At 42.8% G+C, this 24,471-nt stretch overlaps 1 protein-coding gene across 1 annotated transcript in view; it reads left to right on the forward strand.

The window, feature by feature from the left end:
* The first annotated feature begins 454 nt into the window (after positions 1-454).
* The window catches only part of CHAF1A (chromatin assembly factor 1 subunit A), an 84,629-nt gene continuing 60,612 nt past the window's right edge, over positions 455-24,471 (forward strand). Inside the window, exons 1-3 of the mRNA XM_075283012.1 lie at positions 455-695; positions 7,786-7,827; positions 7,969-8,642. Coding sequence (XP_075139113.1) covers positions 632-695; positions 7,786-7,827; positions 7,969-8,642 — 780 coding nt within the window. The 5' untranslated portion in view covers positions 455-631. The remainder of the gene's footprint in view (positions 696-7,785; positions 7,828-7,968; positions 8,643-24,471) is intronic.

Consider the following 24,471-nt stretch of genomic DNA (forward strand, 5'->3'; position numbering starts at 1 on the left):
ATAAAACCGTATGTGCATGAGAACATGAAAGGTACTCTTCAAAAAATGATGATCAAAACGTGAAGTTTATCCTGGTGCTGTTACTGTTCTTTGCTCTCATCTTGTGACAGATGAGAGCAATGGAGGTTCATAACAGTAGCAACTGATCACAGTGCTGCGTTTGTTTTTCAGGTGCAGACTCTACCCCAACAGAGGTGTAACCTGAAGCTTCTGCGTCCCAGTAAAAAGCTTGTATCGGGAGCCTCATTTACTATGAGTGTTTGGGCCCCCTTAGGCTCCAGGGCCTGATAGAAGTAGCTACTGCTGAACCCCCTGAAGCTATGTTCGCCTCTATGTCCCCAAACAAATGTTTCTTCAGGTCAGCTGAGAGGATCTGGACGCGAGCAGAGCCAATAAGCACGAACAAAGCTGTATCGCCAATCCTCCTACAGGATTATACTAAGAGCCTAGTTCATTGGCAGCGTCAAGACGTCAACTGTCACGTGACTCCTAGTTCGCCTGCCAGCATCAGGGGATGGACTGCAGCTGAAAACTTCCCGCCAAGCTCAATCGCGCGGGGAGAAGCGGCCGGAAGGGAGAAAGCTGAGGGGGAATAGGGGACAACCTTGTTCCCAAACGATTCGTCGTGAAAATGTCTGGTAATGGAGCAAGGGGAACAGAAGAGACAGGGCAGAAAATGCAGCAACGTCTGACAGGTATTTGCTAGCGCTCGCTTTCTCCTCAGCAGGCTTATTCTAGAAAAATGTAAGTGCTCGGCCTCCTACAGCTCCACAGCTCTGGTTGTTCAGAGCCGAACACGTTACTCTTCCCCCCCGTAATGACATGACTCCATAGGTTTATGTGCTCCTGATTATTTTGGCGCTGCTCCACTTTAAAAGGAGCTTTGTATTCCTTTGTGAGCCTATTCTGCGTCAAGACGCATGCTTTATGGCGCAGACACATTCTGTCAGGATTACTTTGGCGTATGCTTGTACCCCTTTCCTTTATAGCCTTGTAAAGTGACTGCCAATCTATAGAGTATTGACTGGTTTGAACAAAGTGTTTCAGTTTTTTCTAAAGATGTATATTGTTACATTAAAGGGGTTGTTTTTCAATAAGGCTGGAGGAGGTAAAAAACAAACAAACCACATCCTCATCTGTCCCTGGTCCTCCCAGCACTGTTTGGTCCTGCAACTTGGCAGTTCTTTCTTTTGTGGAACTTCTCGCTGAGGAGCAGGACCAGACTACGATGGGAGGACACTGGAGCATTGGGACAGGTGAGTTTTGTTTTTTTATTCTTTCCCCCTCATGGCCTTTATCTTGGATAACCTCTTTAAGTTATTTTACAAGTGTGTGTCACTTTAAAGGTGCATACTCACCTGTCCCTGTTGCTGTGGTGTCCTCCTACGCCTTCCAGAGTTGTGCTGAAGCTGCTGATTGGCCTCAGCGGTCACATGCTAATCTGTGGTCTCAGGAAGAGGACCCGTGATGTCACACTGACATCCAGGCCCTTCACTGATTGGCCTCATTCGTCACGTGACCACTAAGGCCATTAAGTGGCTTCAGCACGGAGCATCAGAGACAGGTGAGGTGTCTCCCCCCCCCCTGTCCCAAGCAGATATAAACATTAGAAAGGTTGTCCATTTTTGCCTGAATAACCCTTTTAGGTTGAGACATGGTGTTCCACAGCAGAAAAGCACTGTAGGGAAAACCGAGGCGGGAACACATTGCGGTTGTTCTTCCAGTGCTTTAGACAGAAAGTTCTCAGAGGTTTCCTCTGCGGCCTTTCTGTTTCAATTATACCTATGGGGAATCTTCTGGCATTTCTGTAGGTATTATTGACATGCAGTGATTTCCAAAACCGCATCGGATTTTGGAAATTGTGGCGTGTCTGCAGCGTAGTTTTTCCCGCAAAGTGGGCATGGGAGTCGGTAGAATTCCATCCACTTGCCCTGACTGTAAAATGCTGCGGGCAAATCGTGATGTTCACATTACATGGGGCCCCAGCCTTAAAAGGATCTTTCATGTCTTCTAATATGTGCCATCATATATCCACAATTGGGTACTATCAGGGGAGCATTCCTCACCGCCCAGCGATGATGCTCCTGCTGTAAAGCTGACACAGTGCTGAATTCAGCACATTGGTAGCTTTGCAGGTATGTGCCATGTTGCTGTTAGGTTACTGAACCTCACATCTGTGCTCGGGGATTCTGTTCCCCTCACTGCATGAAAAATGTGGAGAGAAAAGTGCTGCAAGTAGCACTTTTCTCTTTGCATGAAAAATGCGGAGAGAAAAGTGCTGCAAGTAGCACTTTTCTCTCTGCATTTTTCACGCAGAAACCACAGGGGCCCCATTATAGTCTATGGCAGTGATGGCGAACCTTTTTGAGACCGAGTGCCTAAACTGCAACCCAAAACCAAATAAATTATCACGGAGTGCCAACACGGCAATTTAACCTTAAAACTCTGTGGGTCCACAATTGCGGACCCACAAATTACAGTCATGTGACTGGGGCTTTACAGATCTTGTACTGAAAGGTAAAGGTCTCTGCATTCTGTACTTTTAAACAATTAATTTTCACTATTTACATCGCACAGGATCTGTTTTATAGTTACCGTGCAATGTTATTACATCCTGTACTAATTTCACGTCTGCTATAAAACAAATACTGTGTGATATACATAGAGGGGACCCCACACAGTACAATCTGCCCCTCAGTGGCCCCCCCACACAGTACAATCTGCCCCTCAGTGGCCCCCCACACAGTACAATCTGGCCCACAGTGGCCCCCACACAGGATTATACCTGTATACTCCACAGTAGCCCCCTCCCACACAGCATGAACTGGTCCACAGTAGCCCCCTCCCACACAGCATGAACTGGTCCACAGTAGCCCCCTCCCACACAACATGAACTGGTCCACAGTAGCCCCCTCCCACACAACATGAACTGGTCCACAGTAGCCCCCTCCCACACAACATGAAATGGTCCACAGTAGCCCCCTCCCACACAACATGAAATGGTCCACAGTAGCCCCCTCCCACACAACATGAAATGGTCCACAGTAGCCCCCTCCTACACAACATGAAATGGTCCACAGTAGCCCCCTCCCACACAACATGAAATGGTCCACAGTAGCCCCCTCCCACACAGCATGAAATGGTCCACAGTAGCCCCCTCCCACACAGCATGAAATGGTCCACAGTAGCCCCCTCCCACACAGCATGAAATGGTCCACAGTAGCCCCCTCCCACACAACATGAACTGGTCCACAGTAGCCCCCTCCCACAGAGCATGAAAGATCCACAGTAGCAGCATAAAATGGTCCACAGTAGCCCCCTCCCACACAACATGAAAGGTCCACAGTAGCCCCCTCCCATACAGCATAAAATGGTCCACAGTAGCCCCCTACCCACACAGCATGAAAGTCTACAGTAGCCCCCTCCTACACAACATGAAATGTCCACCGTTGCCCCCCTCCCCTGACAGTGCAAACAAACACAATATAGTTACCTGAAGAGCTGCCGGGTGTTCTCTCTTCTGTTCACTGCGCGCGCTGATGACTTACGTCATCACGCCCGCGCTTGTTCAGAGGTCACACTCTGTAGTCAGTGTAGGCCGCGTAGTACGCGTGGCCTACACTGAGCTACACTGACAGCTTTCAGCTGGATACGCATTTGCACAACCAGCTGAAGGCAGCGATCGCTCACTAACGGGGAATCCTGCATCGGATTCGCCATTAGTGAGCGATCAGGGCGACAGCACGCGTGCCAGCAGAGGGGGCTCTGCGTGCCCTCTCTGGCACGCGTGCCATAGGTTCGCCATCACTGGTCTATGGGGTCCACCAGTTTCCTAAGGTAACCCAAACACAGATATGAACCTAGCCTTAGTTTCAGCTACCAATATATCTGCACTATGAGGGTGTGATCTCACAGCTCAGCATAATCGTGGTGGTGATGAATGCTCCCCTGATGGTACCCTTCTATCGACTTTTACTGTGAAGGTGGGCATTCCTCACCACTCAGTGATGAGAGAAATGTCGCCAATAGTAATGGGACCGAAATCAAGGTGTTGAGAAATTACTAAACTGGCACCAGAAGGAGTTATATGCTATGTAGACTTCCTTGTCCTATGATTGACTTACAGTGAAGAAAGATAATGCTACATTTATGTAAAAGCTTGGACCCCAAGTGAAAATCAATGGCAGACACATTAAAAAAAAATAGATTCCGCCATCACCCCCACGTTTCTGTTGCCAATTACTGGCCTCAGTGGTTATATTCAGGTGCCTGACTTCATCATTGCTGCAGAGGACCTGGAACCTGTGAAGCAATGATGTAGCCAACCTCAATTGTTTTGTTTTAAATTATTTTAACACCATCCTTGCCTACAGTTTTCATTTGGGGACTACACATTAGTTTTGTCCACAACGTCTGTGGGCAACCTCTGAACCCTTTCGCCAGTGTAAGTGAATAGTTGCATCACAACCATGATTTTTACTTTGCAAATCATGTGATATTGGAATTTTATTTAATGAAATTGTGTAACAACTGAACAATAGACAGAGTAGGACACATAGTGGCACAATTATATGGATCACATGCAGCTGCTGCTTCTGCTAACCTTTTATCTGCCACTGGGAACAGGTTAACAGAATCTATGTCCTGTCCACAGCTCAGGGCTCGTTCACATCTGCGCCCAGTCTCCGTTCATGCAGGTTTCCATTTCCTGCACAAAACTGAGCAGGAGATGGAAACCTGCAGGACTCTTTCATGCCCATTCATTTGAATGGGTTTGAAAGATGTCTGGCCATGAGTGCCGGTGAGCGTTTTATGCTCTCCGCCGCGAAACCGGTTTTTTAAAATCGGACACAGTCAGACATGCAGTACTCTGTCCGGTTTAAAAAAAAACAAAAAAAAAACGGTTTAGCTGCGAAGAGCATAAAACGCTCACCGGAGCACACGGCCGGACCCGGTCTGACAGCTTTCAGTCTTCTGCATGCAGAAGATGGAAAGCTGAGAACGGACTCCGGGCGTTAGTGTGAACCTAGCGTCAGGCAGTCAGTCACAGTTCAAACACGAAAACGCATTGGGGGTTATTTATAATCTTCTTGGGGTTTTTTTTTGGCCATTTCGTATTTTTCAGAGTATAAGACACACCTAGGTTTTAATGGAGGTAAATGGGGGAAAAAAAAATTTGAAACAAGAAAAGTGGTAAAATATTTAATAACATGAAAACCATATGGTTTTGCAACAAGGCAACTTTTTTTTTTGGCTGGACCAGGTGTACTTTTTAGTTATACTATTGGGGAATGTCTATTGCAGTGGTTCTTAAGCAGGGTTCGATCGAACTCTAGGCCATTTGAACGGTTCATTTTGTGTACCAGTAAAAAAAACACATACCTATGTCTTGAATTTGGAAAAAAAATCATGGGTTCGGTACCTCAAACAAAGTTAAGAACCACTGGTCTATTGCTTTGATCACTTTTTATTCAAAATGGCAGTTTGGCGCTTTTTGTTTTTCTTTCTGCTACGATGTTCACCCTTTGGGAAAAATATCCTTATAAGTTTGGGGACTGGGCATTCTGAGAAACCGGTGTTTAAGCCACATCTCCTATTCTCACCAAAAAGCGAAAGTGGCGAGAGCAGCAGAACATCTGAGCAAAGGCACAGATGCTTCATAAATGACATGTAGAGAAGAAAAATACCTCAAAAAGGTGCAATTTACTGAAATCTGTGCCTTACTGCTTTGGTTGTATGTGCCTGGCTGCCGTAGATATCTGTACTATTTATTTTCGGCACAGATTATCCCTCCACTGTCAGAGGGGCGGGCTCTACTTCTCAATGTCATTGCTGATCTGTGAGGAACGTGCCCGTCCCCCTTCCCCTGACAGGCTATTGAAGAGGGTGGGGCCTTCCTCATAGACCAATGATGACACTGAGTAGTATCTAATGGCACTGATCTCTCTGACACCTAGGCATGTATAATCAAAGCTGACGGTGCGTTGAATTCACCACCAGCGCCAGAGGTTGTGAAAGAGCTCTTGTTAACCATTTCCTCGTCACTGGGATACGGCTATATTGTGCAGCCACACAGTGTTTTCAGTCGCATTAACGGAGTACAGCTTCTGTTAACTTGCTCCTCAATTACCATTACTGAAAACACAGACATGTGGCAGCTCTGCTTACGCTGGGTTCAGAAGACGGAAACCTGTCAGACCCTGTCCGGCCGTGAGCGCCTTGTGAGCGTTTTGGGCTCTCCGGGCGAAATTGTTTTTTTTTAAACCTGACAGGCAGGACTTTGTGTCTGGTTAAATAAAAAAATTTTTTTAAAAACCGTTTCGCTACGGAGAGCCCAAAATGCTCACTGGCGCTCACGGCCAGACACTTTTCAAACCCATTCATTTGAATGGGTTTGAAAAATGCCTGCAGGTTTCCCTGGACAGGAAACGGAAACCTGCATAACAGAGACCCCGGGGGCAGATGTGAACGATCCCTGACTGCACTCTGACGGACCTGCAGCCTTTCAGATTTATAGCATCTGCAGTGTGTGGACAGGGCAATGCAGGCATGGGAGTGCTATTTTAAGATGCCTAAGAAATGATTTTACAATTCTGTTTGGAAATTAATTTTGTAAATCTCTCAGGTCACTTCTGTAGGTATGGTGAAAAATGATTTTGACGTCTTAAACAAAGGAGAGAGTTAGTGCTCTAGAGGTGGGTCTTCATTCCTCTTAGCACTGCTCTTTCTGCTCAGATGGGATAAGTGATATCCTAGCAGCGAGGAGATCAATTCACTTCATGGGGTAGTACAGGCACCAGATAGTAGGGTACCAGAACAGTGCTCTAAAGACTTAAATACATGTACCCTTGCACCAACTGTTTAATTTACAAGTTGTTGTTTTTTTGCAAATCTACGAAAGTGACATTACCTATCAAAGGTATGTTGTTTATCACTGTAATGTGCTCTGTAACACAGTAGTGATATTTGATTATGTTTGGGGGGAGGGGCAGGTATAAAGGGAACATATTATGAGAAATTAGATCCCCAAATTGCTGTCATCCATGACAGTAAGTGGTTCCCAATGAATTCAATACAATGTCAATCCTGCCAAAAAAATACGAAGACAACAATGTTTTCACTGTGCTCCTGTGTCTTTATAAAGTCGTGGGGGAGGAGCCACACTTTAGGAAAGTCTCAATAATTTGTTTCCCACCACACCTAGCTTCATTAAATGGGCTGTCTGGGATTACTCGAAATCCCTGCACTAATCTAACTAATCAAAAATGTATATTACCTATATCCCTTGGGCGGGACATTTTCTGATTATGTAGTGACTATCCGTTTCCCTATTTCCGGAAACAGATTGCCACTACTACTTCCCTGCTGTCCCCCCTAGTCCACCCAATTATACTTGCCCTCCATACGTCTTCCTGGGGGATGTCTCCTCCTTCTTTTCTGACTGCTGCCGCTTCTCCCAGTGCTACTCTGTGCACTCCTGCTGATAATCCACCTCTACTGCGCAGCTTCCACATTTGCAGTAGAGGTGGATCATTGCTGCAGAGAACAGAGCAGCGATGGAGAAGTGCGCTGTCTCACAGAAAGGTAAGTATAATGGGGTATTTTCAGATATTTTTTTTTAACATAGGAGCCTGTTTTTTGACAAGGTGTATTAATGCTTTTGCGTTAGGGTTTTTTTTTTTCCCCTAGGCTGCTTCTTGTAAGGTACAATTAAGAGGCAGTAAAGCATGGAAGTGTTGACGATGTATTTAAAGTCTTAACTTTGTTTTACCATTGTTTTTGCAGTTAAATCCTCATCTACGTATGCTTCAAAGAAGATGGTACAAGGTATTTAACCATATTCTGTGTTTTGGTTGGTTTCAGGGGATTTGTAGTAAGAGTAGTGTGGTTAAAAAGATGACCCATCGAAAACTTCATACTTGTAAATTGTAGAGAAAGATTAACTCTAAAATTTATGTACTATTTCAGCTCGATTACCCTTCAAACGTCTGAATCCTGTGCCCAAAGAAGACCTTTTAGAAGGAAAGAAACAGAGTGTGTCACATAATAAAGTATGTCCAGTTGATATTTCTCTTGAGAATATGGAGAATGGCTCGGAAACTGCACAGTTGAGTCCTCTCCCTAAAGCTGTTAATGGTAGGGGACCGTTGGACAATTATATTAGGAAAGCAAAAGCAACTTGCCTTGTGACTCCTAGCATCACTATTGACTTAACAGAAGACTCAAATGGAGACAGTCGAGACCCGATTCAGTCAAATGTAATAGCTCAGTCCTTACCAACAATAGAAACGGTTTCAGTTTGTGCCACGCTGAACTCTGCAATAACAGCTCATGATGATATCAGTCATCATGACAGTCCAGGTATAAGTAGTGCTGAACATAGCTGCATAGAGTCACAGATAACTGATATTCAGAGATTATCCTCTCACTCCACGGAGGTATCTTCAGGAACAGCATTTGAAGATGCTTCATTACGAATGTCTCCAGTGCAAGCAGTCACAGAAGACCAAGACATCTCTGCAGAAGATAGTCCTGCTGCATTTTCTTCAAATAGTTCTCCAGTTTCAGCCAGTTCCCCTGAAGTTCCATCTAGAAAACAGATAGATGCAGACAGTTGTGTGTCGCCAACTCTACTTAATGCGGTATGTTGAATTTTATGGGTCTTTGTAAAGTCAGATATTTGAGTAGTCCATTTTAAGAGTGTGTGTATATATATTTTTCATACAAACTTCTTGCAGATCTTGTCCTTGGCAGGATTTGAACAGAGGACTCCAGTGCTCTAAGGCTCCAGTGGTAACCACTGAGCCACCATGCTGCCCTATGTTGTTTAAATGCACTGGAGACAAGTAGTATTTGTGTACAAAGTATAATTCGTCTAATAGCTGGGTATACATATAATGGCAATTGCAGAGCTTCCTCCCAGTATTCTGCTGAGAAATCATGGGGTTGTTCTCTTTTACTGCAAGTTGCATGGATTCTAGTTTGCTTCCCAGTAGATGTGTGTACAGGGCTGAAATTATTGACCAACAATTCTCATATAGTAGTTATCATAAACATCGAACATCCCTCCCAAAAAAATAAATATAATGCCTATCAGGAATGGTCACACCATAAATATCAACATAGCTACTTAATTAAAACAAAAGTATTCAAATGTTTGACATACAAGGAAACATTTTTATTTTTAATATTAACCTTTTCCCAACATCCACTGTAAGAGTACAGCAGATGCCGAGTGTTTAAAGATGGCGGAGCCAGGCGGCCGCCATAGCTGCCAGGTGCCTTGTCAGCATTAACCCCCCGGTCAAAGCTGACTGAGGCGCTGTTTTACTGGGTATCATCCCGTTTGAAGGCTCCCAGGCCTGTCATTCAATAGTTTTTATAGCAGGCTTCTCTATGTAGCATGCAATAGAACTGCTGTGATTTTGCACTCATTAGCAGTTAGAGAGCTTTATAGAATGAGGCAGTTGGTAAGCATCTTGCAATTAGGATTAGGATTTGAGCATTATCATGATATAGGTCACCCAGTATTAAGTACATTGTGGGACTACGATGGTTTGTTTGCAAGTGGGGAAACCTAGAGTTTTGCCATGGAGGTATTCCCTTAGCAGCTCTTCATACTCACAGCTTTATTAAATAAAAGGAGGCAATGGGGAAACTGAGGTGGACTTTACAATACTGGCCATAGTGTACTAAGGCCCAAGTGAGGTTCTAAATAGTATTCCGTGGATGATTAATTGACTCTTCTTGTTCATCGACTAAAAAAGCTAAGTTGGCTAGCCTGGAAGTATGGGTGAAATGGGAAGGGCCCTGATGTCTTAGGTCTAAGTCTCTGTAGAGTGTTCAGGCTAAGCTTGTGTCTAGAGTTTGCCCATATGAAGCAACTGATAACAGAATTGAGTAGTTTAGAATAACTTAGAGGATCAGGCCCACTGCATGCACCTATAAGTATAGGCTATTGAGAAGGAATATCATTTTTAATATTATTTATTATTTATTTATATAGCACCATTAATTCCATGGTGTTTTACATTTGGGGGTTACATACAATTTGGGGGTTACATACAATACACAGAGTATACAGGTGGATATAATACTAACAATGACCGACTGGCACAGTGGGGTAGAGGGCCCTGCCTGCGAGGGCTTACAATCTATGGGGGAAGGGGGTAGAGACAGAAGGAGAGGGGGAGACTGTACAGATGGTGCTGTGGTGATTAGTGTTATCGGAGGTTGTAGGCCTTCCTGAATAGGTGAGTCTTCAGGGCCTTCTTGAAGCCTGTGATTGTGGGGGTCAGTCTTATGTGTCTTGGTAAGGAGTTCCAGAGTATGGGGGATGCACGGGAGAAATCTTGGAGACGGTTGTGTGAGGAGCGGATGAGAGCAGAGCGGAGTAGGAGGTCATTGGAGGATCTGAGGTTACGTGTGGGCGGGTAGCAGGAGATTAGTTCAGAGATATATGGAGGGGACAGGTTGTGGATGGCTTTGTATGTTAGCGTTAGTAGCTTGAACTCAATTCGCTGGGCTATAGGTAGCCAGTGGAGGGACTGGCAGAGAGGGATTGGCATTTTGCCCAAGTTTAATATGATCTGGGACAGATAAAGCGAGGGCCTCCATTTACATTCAATATAGTGGATCAATGGGATGTACTGTTGCCTATTTTAGCTTCCTGCAGTCCCGTTCCAGCTAAAGCAATTTAGCTCTGTGCTAACCCTTTTTTTTGTGACTGAGCTGCTTTTTACATGTAGCCTTAATATGTAGCAGTAGTAAAATATAGAAAATGAAAGTGACTTGTGTAACAATATCAAGATAACGCAGCGAAAATTAACGCCCCAAAATAATACAAACATTGCTGATTGATCAACTTGCCTCACAACAAAATTAACAAAATAATCTAAAAGTTATATGTACCCAAAATGGTAACGGTGAGAAAAAAAATTGTCGTCTTTCAGAATGACTTAAATGTTTGTTGTTTTTTTTTGTTTTTTTTTTAAAAAAAATGTCTGAGCCCTTATCAGCAAAATGTTAAGAGCAGGAGATAAGCTCTGAGTGAATCACTTCATCTGTCCATAGATCAAATAACAGACCAGGAATCAAGGGAACTTATTGCGTTGTGAGAAATAACTTGATATAGCAGTTAAACAAAGCAGCATTTCTAAAACCATATATTTAGGAAAACTCTCGAATTTACATAAATTAGCAGTTTAGATAAGATCCATGAGAGGGAATACTACTTTAATCTTTTCCAGAGAAGACACGTTAGTCACAGTGACTCCACCTTAGCAGTGTGTGTGAAATATACAAAAAATTTTTCCACCAGACCTGGTGGAGCATTTCTTTGAGTTCTTTGGGAATGGCTATACTGTGTCTTCTCCGTGGGGCTTCCATGGGTTCCATTATTTTTTCAGATAACGTCCCTGTGATTATTGATCTGGTTATTTTATATTGCATTTATTAGACCCCCTAGGGATCTGATCACTTATGCAATGCATTACAATGCTAATGCATTGTAAATTATCAGTGCTTCTATTGTGGGCTGCAGAGAGCAGCCCTCCATAGAAAGTAATTACAGGCCTGTGAGCCTTCAAAAGGCTCCCAGGTGTCATGATAACGGGATGCTGGCCCCGGAGCTTTCTCCAGATGTCAGCGATCCACCGGTAAAATGTCTCCTTGGTCAGCTTTGACTAAGGCATAGAAGGGGTTAATGCTGTGATCATTGCAGGCTGCCATATTTAAATACACAACATCCGGTGTACTATTACGGCAGATCTTGGGAAGGGGTTAACAACTCTTTGGATAAAAACCCCACAAAAAATTGGCATTTTTACATTTTTAAATTTAACATGTTACCTTTATTTCGTAGGTTGTAGGTTGTGTGAGTTACTAATTTTGGGACAAATCAACTGATTTTTGCATCGCCATCCTAGAGAGGTCACATTTTTAGGTAGAATGTTGGCAGAGGGCTTATAGAGTGTGTGTGTGTGTGTGTGTGTGTGTGTGTGTGTGTGTGTGTGTGTGTGTGTGTGTGTGTTTTTTTTGTGTTTTTTTATGGGGGTGGTGAATGGTGCTTTTTTTTATTCTGTTTTGGGGGACAAGTGACTTTTTGATCATACCATATTTTGTGAGGCAAGATGGCTAAAAATCATCATTATTTCTGGTGAGTGAGGTAACTGTTTGGTTATTACACCATGCTGATCAGTAATATTATAACTGAGGTCCCTAAATACATAGTCCTCCTTGAAATAGCTGTATGTTTACATAGTAAAGTGTGTGTGTATATCTGTCTGTTACTGGCAATGTATGAAATCCGAAAACTAGCCGGCATTGTATGAAATGATTCATAATTTCACAATTGCCTAGGCATTCTATAGAATGCCAAATGAGAAAGCGGCAAAGTATGAAATAGGTGACATCTCTGATCACTTAGTTTGTTCCAGCAAGGCACTAGCACATCTCCGATAGCGCTTCATTCCGGCAATCAAGACACATTACTTTGAACCAGCCAGCCCGATACGACAGTTGCTGCCTCGGGGTTAGAGAAAGATTTAGATTTTGAACCTGCACGCGCTGCCTCAGGCTTAGAATTAGTTGGGTGTTTGTGAGTGTCCATAAAAATGGAGGGGGAGGAGGAACAAGCTGTAGTGTTGGAGAAGGACATGAAATAAACTTTCAAGCAAGTACAAAAACATTACACGTCATGATATTGGGCTATTGGACACGGAGGATGTGATAGAATGTTGAAAGAATTTTAAACTAAATACAAAACACACTTTTACACGTCATCATATTGAACTGTACATCTACCTTTTGGGAACCGTTCTTGCCAGAAAAACACCAGCAGAAAGGTACTCTCATTCTATTTTTTTTTCATATTTTCCCTAAATGGCATTTGTCATTCTATAGAATGCCTAGGTATTCTATTCAATGCCTAGGGAAAGTATTTAATGGTTCTCACATTTCATACATTGCCTAAAAACACCAGGCATTCTATACAATGCCTAGGCATTCTATACAACTGCTTTTCATTCATTGCCGGTAGCTATATATATTTATACAAATCAAAGCCCTCTCCGACTGAATTGAGCAATATATTGTAATTGTAATACTACATAAAAATATCGGGAAAGGAATGGAAGAAAAACTCCATCTGACTTTCTATATATGATCCATGATTTGTCAGTGATTATAACACAATTAACACTGAATGTCAATTCCTCTTGGTGATACATTGGGACACTTACAATAAATTCCCGCAGCGACCATGTATTGTTGGGTACATGCCTTTTTTAATCTTGCAGATACAGTGGGGGTAAAAAAAAAAAGTATTTAGTCAGCTACCAATTGTGCAAGTTCCCCCACTTAAAAAGAGGAGGCCTGTAAATGACATCATATGTGGACCTCAAATATGAGAGACAAAATGAGAAAACCAAATCCAGAAAATCATATTGTCTGATTTGGAAAGAATTTATTTGCAAATTATGGTGGCAAATAAGTATTTAGTCAATAACAAAAGTTCATCTCAGTACTTCGTTATGTATTAAAGATGAGCGAGTACTATTCGAAACGGCCGTTTTGAATAGCACGCACCCATAAGAATGAATGGAAGCGGCCGGCCGCCTAACCCCCTATGTGCCGGCTGTGTCTATTCATTTCTATGGGTGTGTGCTATTTGAAACGGGAGTTTCGAATAGTACTCGCTCATCTCTCATATATCCTTTTTTGGAAGTGACAGAGGTCAAACGTTTTCTGTAAGTCTTCACAAGGTTGGCACACACTGTTGCTGGTATGTTGGCCCATTACTCCATGCAGATCTCCTTTAGAGCAACACGGACTTTCAACTCCCTCCAAAGGGTTTCTATAGGCTTGAGATCTGGAGACTGGCTAGGCCACTCCAAGACCTTGAAATGCTTCTTATGAAGCCACTCCTTCGTTGCCCTGGCGGTGTCCTTGGGATCATTGTCATGCTGAAAGACCCGGCCGTGTTTAATCTTCAATGCCTTTGCTGATGGAAGGAGGTTTGCATTAAAAACCTCACTATACATGGCCCCATTCATTCTTTTATGTAAACGGTGCAGTCGTCCTGGTCCCTTTGCAGAGAAACAGCCCCAAAGCATGATGTTGCCACCCCCCCCCCATGCTTCACAGTAGGTATGGTGTTCTTTGGATGCAGCTTAGGGCGGGTTCACACCTGTGCCTGGTATCCAATTTGCAGGTTTCTGTCTTTTGCGTGGTTTTTTTTTAAAAAAATTTATCGGATATGCAGGACTTTGTGTCCGGTTAAAAAAAAAAAACCAAAAAACTTTTTTGCCGCGGAGACCAGGAGACGCTCCCGGGTGGACACTGACTGCTGGGTTTTCGTCTCCTGTCCAGTTTCTTGGGCAGAAGACTGAAACCCACAAAGCGGAGACCGGGCGCAGGTGTTAACCCGCCCTCAGCATTCTTTTTCCACCAAACACGACGAGTTGTGTTTCTACCAAACAGTTCTACTTTGGTTTCATCTGACCATATGACATTCTCCCAATACTGTTCTGGATCATCCAAATGCTCTCTAGCAAACTTCAGACGGGCCCGGACATGGACTGGCTTAAACAGGGGGACACTTCTGGCACTGCAGGATCTGAGTCCCTGGCGGCGTAGTGTGTTACTGATGGCAGCCTTTGTTACGTTGGTCCCAGCTCTCTGCAGGTCATTCACTAGGTCCCCCCGTGTAGTTCTGGGATTTTCCTCACCGTTCTTATGATCTTTTTTTTTTTTTTTTTTTTTTTTTTTTTTTTTTGTAGATTGTGAGCCCCACATAGAGCTCACAATGTACATTTTTCCCTATCAATATGTTTTTTGGAATATGGGTTGGAAATCCATGCAAACACGGGGAGAACATACAAACTCCTTGCAGATGGTTTTATGCCCTTGGCGGGATTTGAACACCAGGACTCCAGTGCTGCAAGGCTGCAGTGCTAACCACTGAGCCACCGTGTGGCCCCTTTCTTATGATCATTTTGACCCCAATGGGTGAGATCTTGCGTGGAGCCCCAGATTGAAGGAGATTTGGTGGTCTTGTATGTCTTCCATTTTCTAATTATTGCCCCCACAATTGGTTTCTTCACACCAAGCTGCTTGCCTATTGCAGAATCAGTCTTCCCAGCCTGGTGCAGGGCTACAGTTTTGTTTCTGGTGTCCTTCGACAGCTCTTTGGTCTTCACCATAGTGGAGTTTGGAGTCTGACCTGTTGAGGGTGTGGACAGGTGTATTTTATACTGATAAGTTCAAACAGATGCCATTACTACAGCTAATGAGTGGAGGACAGAGGAGCCTCTTAAAGAAGTTACAGGTCTGTGAGCCAGAAATCTTGCTTTTTTGACCAAATACTTATTTTCCACCATAACTTGCAAATAAATTCTTTCCAAATCAGTGATTTTCTGGATTTCTCATATTTTCTTAGTTGAGGTTTACCTATGATGTTAATTACAGGCCTCTCTCATCTCTTTAAGTAGGAGAACTTGCACAATTAGTGGCTGACTAAATACTCCCCCCCCCCCCCCCACACACACACACTGTGTGTGTGTGCGTGTGTGTGTGTATAAATTTTGGAATTAACTTTTATTAGAAGAAGAATTAAAAATTAAAAACTTAAGTTTTGACACACCTCTCATATCACGGAACCCTACTTCTGTCCTTTTTCTTTTCTACCATTTTATATAACTTTCTGTTGGTGGTATACACTGGGATCCCTATACATTGAGATTACAACATATTGGAGGGCAATAATATCTTCCCGACATGAATATAACTCAATTTATTAAAAAAAGTGTAATTTTTGTAACTTTAGAGAATAACTCTTAACATTTTGTGTTTCACTGCAGTTTGCTCTGTAATGCTGTAGTAGCAGATGATTACACTTATGGGAGCTGTTTGGCTCTTCTTTGGGGAAGGGGGGGTTTCAATATCTGGTACATCAGGGGCTCTGCATATGACTTTGCTGTAATTTTCTTTTCTGCTTCCAAGTCCATGGTTGTATGCTTCTGAACTCTGCCATGTGACCAAACAGCAGTTTATGATTACAAATGAGGTATTGTTGCACCCTGAAGAAATTGTCATAATTAAATTGGGTACTTTTTATTCTTTTTGAAAATGAAACATTTTATACAAACACAAACTATTGGAAAAATGTTTTTAAATATCTGTGAGGGTTGTAGTTTCCATCATTGCCATTTATTTTGGGATTCCATTGTTCTTCTCTAAGGTACTGCAAATGCGTTTTTGGTGTCTGAAAAATGTCTGAATTGTAGGAACTTGTAGAAATTGGTGAGAAAGACGATTGTTTTCTCTAAAATAACATATTCTGGAAAAGTGGAATTCTGTCTTGTTCCCTGACAAGCCCAATTAAGCCTTACCTCTGTTCTAATGAAGGTGCAGCATCAGGCAGTGATCACTCAGATCCAGCCCACACCCTGTTTAGAACATAGTAAATGGTAGAACTCACAGGGACCCCTTCAATGCCCCTTCCTGCCTCATTTAAGTTGTTGAGTTGTCCCCATCCTCTCAAATGTTGCAGTTGTGCTGTAAAAAACAATCATGGATTCGGTAGTGCCAATCCTCCCTCGTCATTAGCTCTTTTTAAACATTCTAATCTAACCCTAGTGGGTGTTTGTTTTTTTTGTTTTTGTTTTGTTTTTTTTCCCCCCTTCCAAATCAAATAACAAATGTATCAATCCTATTAAAATAGTGTAGCAGGATCCACTTTGTGGCATAATGCAAAATGTGCAACAGTTTAGGCATTAGTACCATTTTAATGAGATTGAAGTTCCCAACCATTGACTTTGGCATGTGACACCATTTTGTTATTTTGGTCCTTAATCTGTCCTACAAATGGAAAACGTTCAATCTTATAAAAAATAAATAAATAATTGTTTTACTTTTGTAGTTACTGTAATTCTGAGCTACTTAAACTGGTACTACCTGAATCTGGGTATGTGCCATACACATGCCAGGAGGCAAAGGATCAATCATGTTGACAGATTTGTTCCAATTGATCCAAAGCCCCGACCGTTGCTCAGGCTACTGTATAATATCAACTGCCAGTCTTAGGGACAGCTCCAGATTACCCAGATGTAATGAGGTAGCTGTATAAAGCAAAGCTTGTTCCTCTTTCCACATGTGAAATCTCTAGTGGCATACCAAACATGCTATGGGCTCAATAGAAAATGGAGGAGGGGGGTGGGGGGGTGACAGAGGGTATCCCTGCCTAGTTTCCCTTCCCAGTGCAATGCTGCCAGGTAGTTAACCATTTGCAGCACTAAAATCATTGGATTTGTGTATAACAACTGCATGTTAGATAACTGGGTCCAAACGTAATCTTGGTCAATAACTTCCATAGGTAATCGGCTAATCGATGCTGTGGAACACCCTAGTCTCGTGCTTCCTTCTGCATATTTAAAAAGTCTCCGGAGGCTAACCGCTGTAGACTGGGCATAAATCCTGTTTTGTCCTTCAAACCACCTCTATGATGGCCTTTAAGAAAGAAAGTAATTTGTTTACTGGCAGAAGGGAATTGGGCCTGTAGGAGTACTGGATCTTTACCCAGTTTAGGCATCAATACTATTATTGTCTCCCTCTGAGCCAGGAAGAGCCCTTTGTGCAAGTGCTTGTTCCAAAACTGACTTCTGCCACAACTCTTAACTATCACTGTACATTTTATGTAATTTGCCCAGAAGGCCGTTGGCCACTGGTGCCTTTTTCAGTGGGAACAGTCTGAAGTGTCTCTTCCAGCTCCTCAAGTATCTAAAGATGCTTCAACAATCTCCTATCCATTGGTGACGACATGGGGAATTAGATCTTCAAAGGCACTTCAATATCCTGTAGACCTAAAGAGGTATAATTTGGGTATATAAGGTGTGAAAGACATTGAAAATGTCCTCATTTTGTAGCAGGTCACCATTAGAAGTACACAACTGAGTGAATATATTAAAATATACAGTTTCCTTACCACTGGCTACATCTCCCACCAGTCTTAGCCAGACTGTTTCAATCTCCATTTTGTGGGCTCGTTTTCACTCATACCTGCAAAGGGGATTGGTCAGAAGCACTTCTAGTGTGATAAATAACTTCTAACTTTCCACTGAACACTCTTGTCACAAATGGCTAGGGCAATTTAGGAGAGAGAGTGGTGGGTCATTAAATAACAAGAGTATATCCTCTGCGTAGGCTAGGTGGACTTGTAGCAAGTCTATCTCCTGAAGGATCCCTGCCAGAGATGTAGGCTGTGCAGCCACATCAATAGAGCCAGTGTGAGATTTGTCCCAGTATAGATGTGGGTAGTTGTTGAAATCTCCCACTATAAGCACTGGAACTTGGGACTATAGGAGAGGCCAGCATAAACGTGTTGTTTTTTTGTTTGTTTTGTTTTTCCTCCACCTAAATAGGTAGTGGAATATGTATGACTACCAAAATATTGACATGATAAATTTACGACCTCTATCCCTACAGTCAAAGGGGATACTTTATGAACCAATATAGGCTGACTCCCTGTGCATGTGAGGAATACAGCAAGTGATACTATGAGGGTAAGTTCACACGGGGTTTTTTGGTCAGGATATTGAGGCTGTATCCACCTCAATCCTGACCAAAAAGACAGCTCCCATTGAAATCAATGGGAGCTGCTCAGGTTTTTATTTCCTGGAGCAGTTTCTTCTAGCTCCCAGAAAAAAGCGACATGGTCATTCTTCAGGCCAATTCACCTCGCAATTCAGCCTGAAGACACTCCCTCCTCCTGACTAGGCCCATTCATTAGGTCTAATCCGGAGCGGAGTGCCCTCAGGTTCCGGACCAAAAAACCCTGTGTGAACTTGCCCTGAACCCACCCAGGCCCACTGCAGCAACAGGATACTTCTGAAAGATATGTTTGTGTCAATCAATGTTTGCCTCCCCAAGTCCCCATACTACGCATGTCATCCCTTTTATAATATGCACTATAAGATCTACCATAAAAGTTATCAGGACAGATACAGAGTAGCAGTTAGCGGGCAATGAAGGTTCCTGGCTTTGCTGCATCTGGCACAGGGTGTCTTGAATCTGTGCAGGGTACAATGAAATCTTAAGACTATCAAGGGATTCTAGAGAGAAATGTGCTGCCCAGTGTCAGAAAGCTTGTCTCAGTCACAGGTCATGGGTCTTGCAACAGGATAATGACCCAAAATACACAGCTAAAAACACCCAAGAATGGCTAAGAGGAAAACATTGGACTATACTGAAGTGGCCTTTTATGAGCCCTGACCTAAATCCCACTGAATATCTTTGGAAGGAGCTGAAACATGGCATCTGGAAAAGGCACCTTTCAAACCTGAGACACCTGGAGCAGTTTGCTCATGAGGAGTCGGCCAAAATACCTTTTGAGAGGTGCAGAAGTCTCATTGACAGTTACAGGAATGGTTTGATTGCAGTGATTGCCTCAAAAGGCTGTGCCACAAAATATTAAGTTAAGGAAACCATCATTTCTGTCCAGGCCTGTTTCATATTACGCTTGTCAGATTCAAGTTATTTCTGTGACCATTGTGGGTTTTTCTTTCATTAAACGAGGGGTACCAACAATTTTGTCCACGTGTAAAGTTTTTAACACTTTGGTGGAATGGAAAAAAACCAAACCTGGCATTGCTTTTTAACATTATACATTTTTTACCGAGCGGTGTATAGCATAAGTAACCTGTTAGGGGACATTCATACTACCGTTGGTGTCCGCTCAGTAGTGTTTGTGGCTATTGTCCATACAAGTTTTTAGCAACGGACACTAGCTGGATCGTTTCTAACTTCCGTTCATTTTAATAGAATTTTATTTTGTATCCTTTGTCTGTTTTTGTCCTTTAGTGTTTACAACCATGTCTGTTTTTTCAAGCGGACAAAAAATCCTACATGCAGGACTTTTCTGTCCGTTTGGAAAAACGGAGAGCAAGTGTCCCTTTTTTGTTTTTTTATTTTATTTTTATTTTTTTAACATTGAGGTCTATGGGCAACGGGCATATAACGGACAGTAAAGCAGCGTTCAAACTGCCGCTGCTGTCCGCCCTGGGGTGTCCGTTGTAAAGCCTGGGGAAACCGGACAGCAGACTGCTTGCGAGCGGTTGGCTTTAACACCCATTAATTTTGAATGGATTCAAAGATGACCGCCCGTGAGCGTTTTCAGCCTCTCCACCTGGTGTCGTTTTTTATTCTGCGGACACAAAGTCCTCCATGTAGGATTTTGTGTTTGCGGAAAAAAAACGGAGACTAGACAGAGAGGCTGAAAATGCTCACGGCGGTCACTTTTAAAAACCCCATTCAAATGAGTGGGTTTTAAAGCCGACCGCTCGCAAGCAGTCTGCTGTCCAGTTTCCCTGGGGTTTACCATGGACACCCCGGGGTGGACAGCAGCAGCAGTTTGAACGCCACTTTACTGATAGCCATCAGTTGCTGTCTGTTGTTTTGTGTCTATTTTCTGCGCATGCTCCGAAAGCATAAACAGCAAAAAAAAAAAAAAACCCAAAAAACTATAAAAAACTGACACTAACTGATGCTGACACCAACTGATACTAATGTGTCTGTTTTTTTTTTTTAACCGATTCTTCAAATGGATCAGTTTAAAAAAAAAAGAAAAAAAAAAAATCACACTGATACATTAACATCAGTTAGTGTCAGGCCGGGTTCACATCTGAGCCCCGGTTTCCGTTATGCAGGTTTCTGTTTCCTGCCCGAAAATGGGCAGGAGACGGAAACCTGCAGTCAGTTTTCAAACCCATTCATTTGAATGGGTTTGGAAACTGTCCGTCTGTGAGCGCCGGGGGGCGTTTTGTGCTCTCCGTAGCGAAACTGTTTCGCTGCGGAGATCACAAAACGCTCCCCTGCGCTCACAGCCGGACACTGTCTTTCAGGTTTCCGTCTTCTGTCTGCAGAGGACGGAAACCCGACAGATGGAGATTGGGAGCAGATGTGAACAAACCCTCAGTTAATGTCTGTTATTATAGGTGTCAGTCCCCCCCCCCCCCCCCCCCAAACTCCTACTGGGGCTGTTAGAGGCTAGTGTCAGCAGTCTATAACCAGTTCCTGTGTGCGAACCATGCTTCAGCCATGGTGGTACAGTGGTATGCCAGCAGGTAGCAAATTACTATTATGGTGGATGATGGGAAGGGGTTAAAGGAGTTGTGCTGTTAAGGATATTTAAAAGCAAAACCACATCTGGGAACCTTCAGAAGGCTCACAGGTGCAATAGCAACCAAACGGCTCCTGTGACCTCATGGTGCTGGAGCTGTTTTAAGGGGAGAAAGAAAACCAAAAGTAAACTGAATCCTTCAGGTACTGTGGTCATACCTGACAAAAGCAGGTTCCCCCAGCAATCAAGAGAACGGGCAACAAAGTCCCCCCTAAAGTAGTCTACCTGTGAATGGAGTGTTAGTCATGCAAGCACAGTGGAGCTACGTTCACATTTTTGGCACTTTGTATATACTGTACGAACCCTTTACCTTTTTAAAGTTTGTGTGTTACCTCTGTCTGTTCAAGAGATTAAGTGCAGCCTGAGTGAAGGGTGTGCACAAGACTGAGTAGAATGAATTGGCCCAACAGCCACAGGCTACATTGCGAAGAATATACTGGAGGTAAGCGTATGAGGTTAGGTGATGAAATATCTAGTATTTAAAGAGGACCTTTCATGTCCTCATGACTATGCGTTTTTATATACAGCTAGAAAGAAAACAGTGCACTGAATTCGGTGCACTGTTGACTTTCCCGGTATGTGCCCAACGGCTAGATATATGCCGTCACCGATATCTGCCCACTGTGAGAAACACCCTCTTCCCGACAGTACCTGTCCTTTGTATTGTTAGAGGAACCCCACCCCAGTACTTGTCCATTTGTAAAGGTGGGGGGGATCGTCACCTAAATGTCCCATTCATTTAAATACTCAAAACAAAAAAAGAGAAGACACCGAGCAGACTTCTACAGTCATGGCCAAAAGTTTTGAGAATGACACAAATATTATATTTTCACATGATCTGCTGGCCTCTGGTTTTTGTGTGTTTGTCAGATGTTTTTATCACATACAGAAATATGATTGCAATCATATTATGAGTAATAAAAGCTTATATTGACAGAATGAGTTAATGCAGCAAGTCAATATTTGCAGTGTTGACCCTTCTTCTTCAGGACCTCTGCAATTCTCCCTGGCATGCTCTCAATCAACTTCTGGACCAAATCCTGACTGATAGCAGTCCATTCTTGCACAATCAATGCTTGCATTTTGTCAGAATTTGTAGGTTTTTGTTTGTACACCCGTCTCTTGATGATTGACCACAAGTTCTCAATGGGATTAAGATCTGGGGAGTTTCAAGGCCATGGACCCAAAATCTCTATGTTTTGTTCCCTGAGCCATTTAGTTATCACCTTTGCTTTATGGCAAGGTGCTCCATCATGCTGGAAAAGGCATTGTTGATCGCCAAACTGCTCTTGGACGGTTGGGAGAAGTTGATCTTGGAGGACATTCTGGTACCATTCTTTATTCATGGCTGTGTTTTTAGGCAAGACTGTGAGAGAGCTGATTCCCTTGGCTGAGAAGCAACCCCACACATGAATGGTTTCAGGATGCCTTACAGTTGGCATGAGACAAGACTGGTGGTAGCGCTCACCTCGTCTTCTCCGAATAAGCTGTTTTCCAGATGTCCCAAACAATCGAAAAGGGGATTTATCAGAGAAAATGACTTTACCCCAGTCCTCAGCAGTCCACTCCCTGTACCTTTTGCAGGCTCTGCAAGCTCTGCACTGCTGGTAGCCCGATCCCACAGCCGAAACACTTTTAAGAGATGGTCCTGGTGCTTGCTCTTCTTTCTTGGGCACCCTGGAGCCTTTTTGCCAACAATGGAACTTTTCTCCTTGAAGTCCTTGGTGATGCGATAGATTGACTGAGGTGCAATCTTTCTAGCTGTGATACTCTTCCCTGTTGGGCCATTTTTGTGCAGTGCCATGATGACTGCACGTGTTTCTTTAGAGATAACCATGGTTAACAGAAGAGAAACAATGATGCCAAGCACCAGCCTCCTTTTACAGTGTCCAGTGGTGTCATTCTTACTTAATCATGACAGATTGATCTCCAGCCCTGTCCTCATCAACACCCACACCTGTGTTAATGGAGCAAACACTGAAACGATGTTAGCTGGTCCTTTTTAAGGCAGGGCTGCAATGATGTTGAAATGTGTTTTTGGGGGATAAAGTTCATTTTCTAGGCAAATATTGACTTTCCAAGTAATTGCTATTAAGCTGATCACTCTTTATAACATTCTGGAGTATATGCAAATTGCCATTAGAAAAACTGAAGCAGTAGACTTTGTAGAAATTAATATTTGTATCATTCCCAAAACGTTTGGCCATGACTGTAGTGTAGATATTTGTGGAAACCAAAATGAAGGATATCCAAAATATATGGTAATAGTGACCCAAATGTGGTTGTGAACCGTTCACAACCACGTAAAGAAATTTTTTATTTGTATATAGATGGAGGGAGCAGCACATCCAAAGAGCTCCGATCAGGGAACAACTGAGAAAGAGAATGATATGAAGAAGGCAATAGACCGCGCTCAAGGTCACAGTAGAATTTATTGGTTAAAAAGGTGCACAACACTAAAACACTGCGTTTCGGGCCCTCATGCCTTTTTCCAAGTGCATAAACTGGTTAAGACCAAAAAACAATATTCAGGTAAAGGATACACAGAACAATTAAAAACAATATTCCAAATGGACAAACAAAAAAATATTGAATAAAATCAAAAAACAAAACTACTAATAAATTATTATTCCAGACATTAAATAGGCTAATATAAATCCAGATTATAGAAATGAAATAAAGGCCAAAAGTTGACCCAAATATATATATGTGTGTGTGTGTGTGTGTGTGTGTGTGTGTGTATATATATATATATATATATATATATATATATATATACACATACACAAAAAACAAACCAAAGGGTAAAATGTCCAACACTTTGAAAGCCCAATAACTAAAAATATATATATATAATAGATATACCCATTCATTTATATAGTCATTTAGAGCGTCCCTATGGACACACCATGAGATACCGACATGTATCCTTTTGATGTCACAGGGTTAGACATAATCACTCCTTTTGCAAATTATTTAAACTAATTTATTTATGGTACATGTGAAAGTCAGTGGTCTAGTGCGACTATTTGCATATGGACACACTAATATATGAAGCATAGAAAAACCGAGCGATATAATGCCCAATAACACATGCGCAGGAGCATTGTGCGTTCCATCCTGAGACGCATGACGCCCCACAACTCCGCCCACTAGATGAAAACCGGAAATATAGAAAAATAACATTCAATACGCATGTGCGTCTATGCCATGTGTCCCAATGTGAAGCACATAACACTCGGGGAATCCCAACAACAGGAAAGAACCACCCCTGGATGTAGATCGAGTGGTCGCTT

Source organism: Leptodactylus fuscus, chromosome 1 (assembly GCF_031893055.1).
Source record: "Leptodactylus fuscus isolate aLepFus1 chromosome 1, aLepFus1.hap2, whole genome shotgun sequence".
NCBI classification, from domain to species: Eukaryota; Metazoa; Chordata; class Amphibia; order Anura; family Leptodactylidae; genus Leptodactylus; species Leptodactylus fuscus.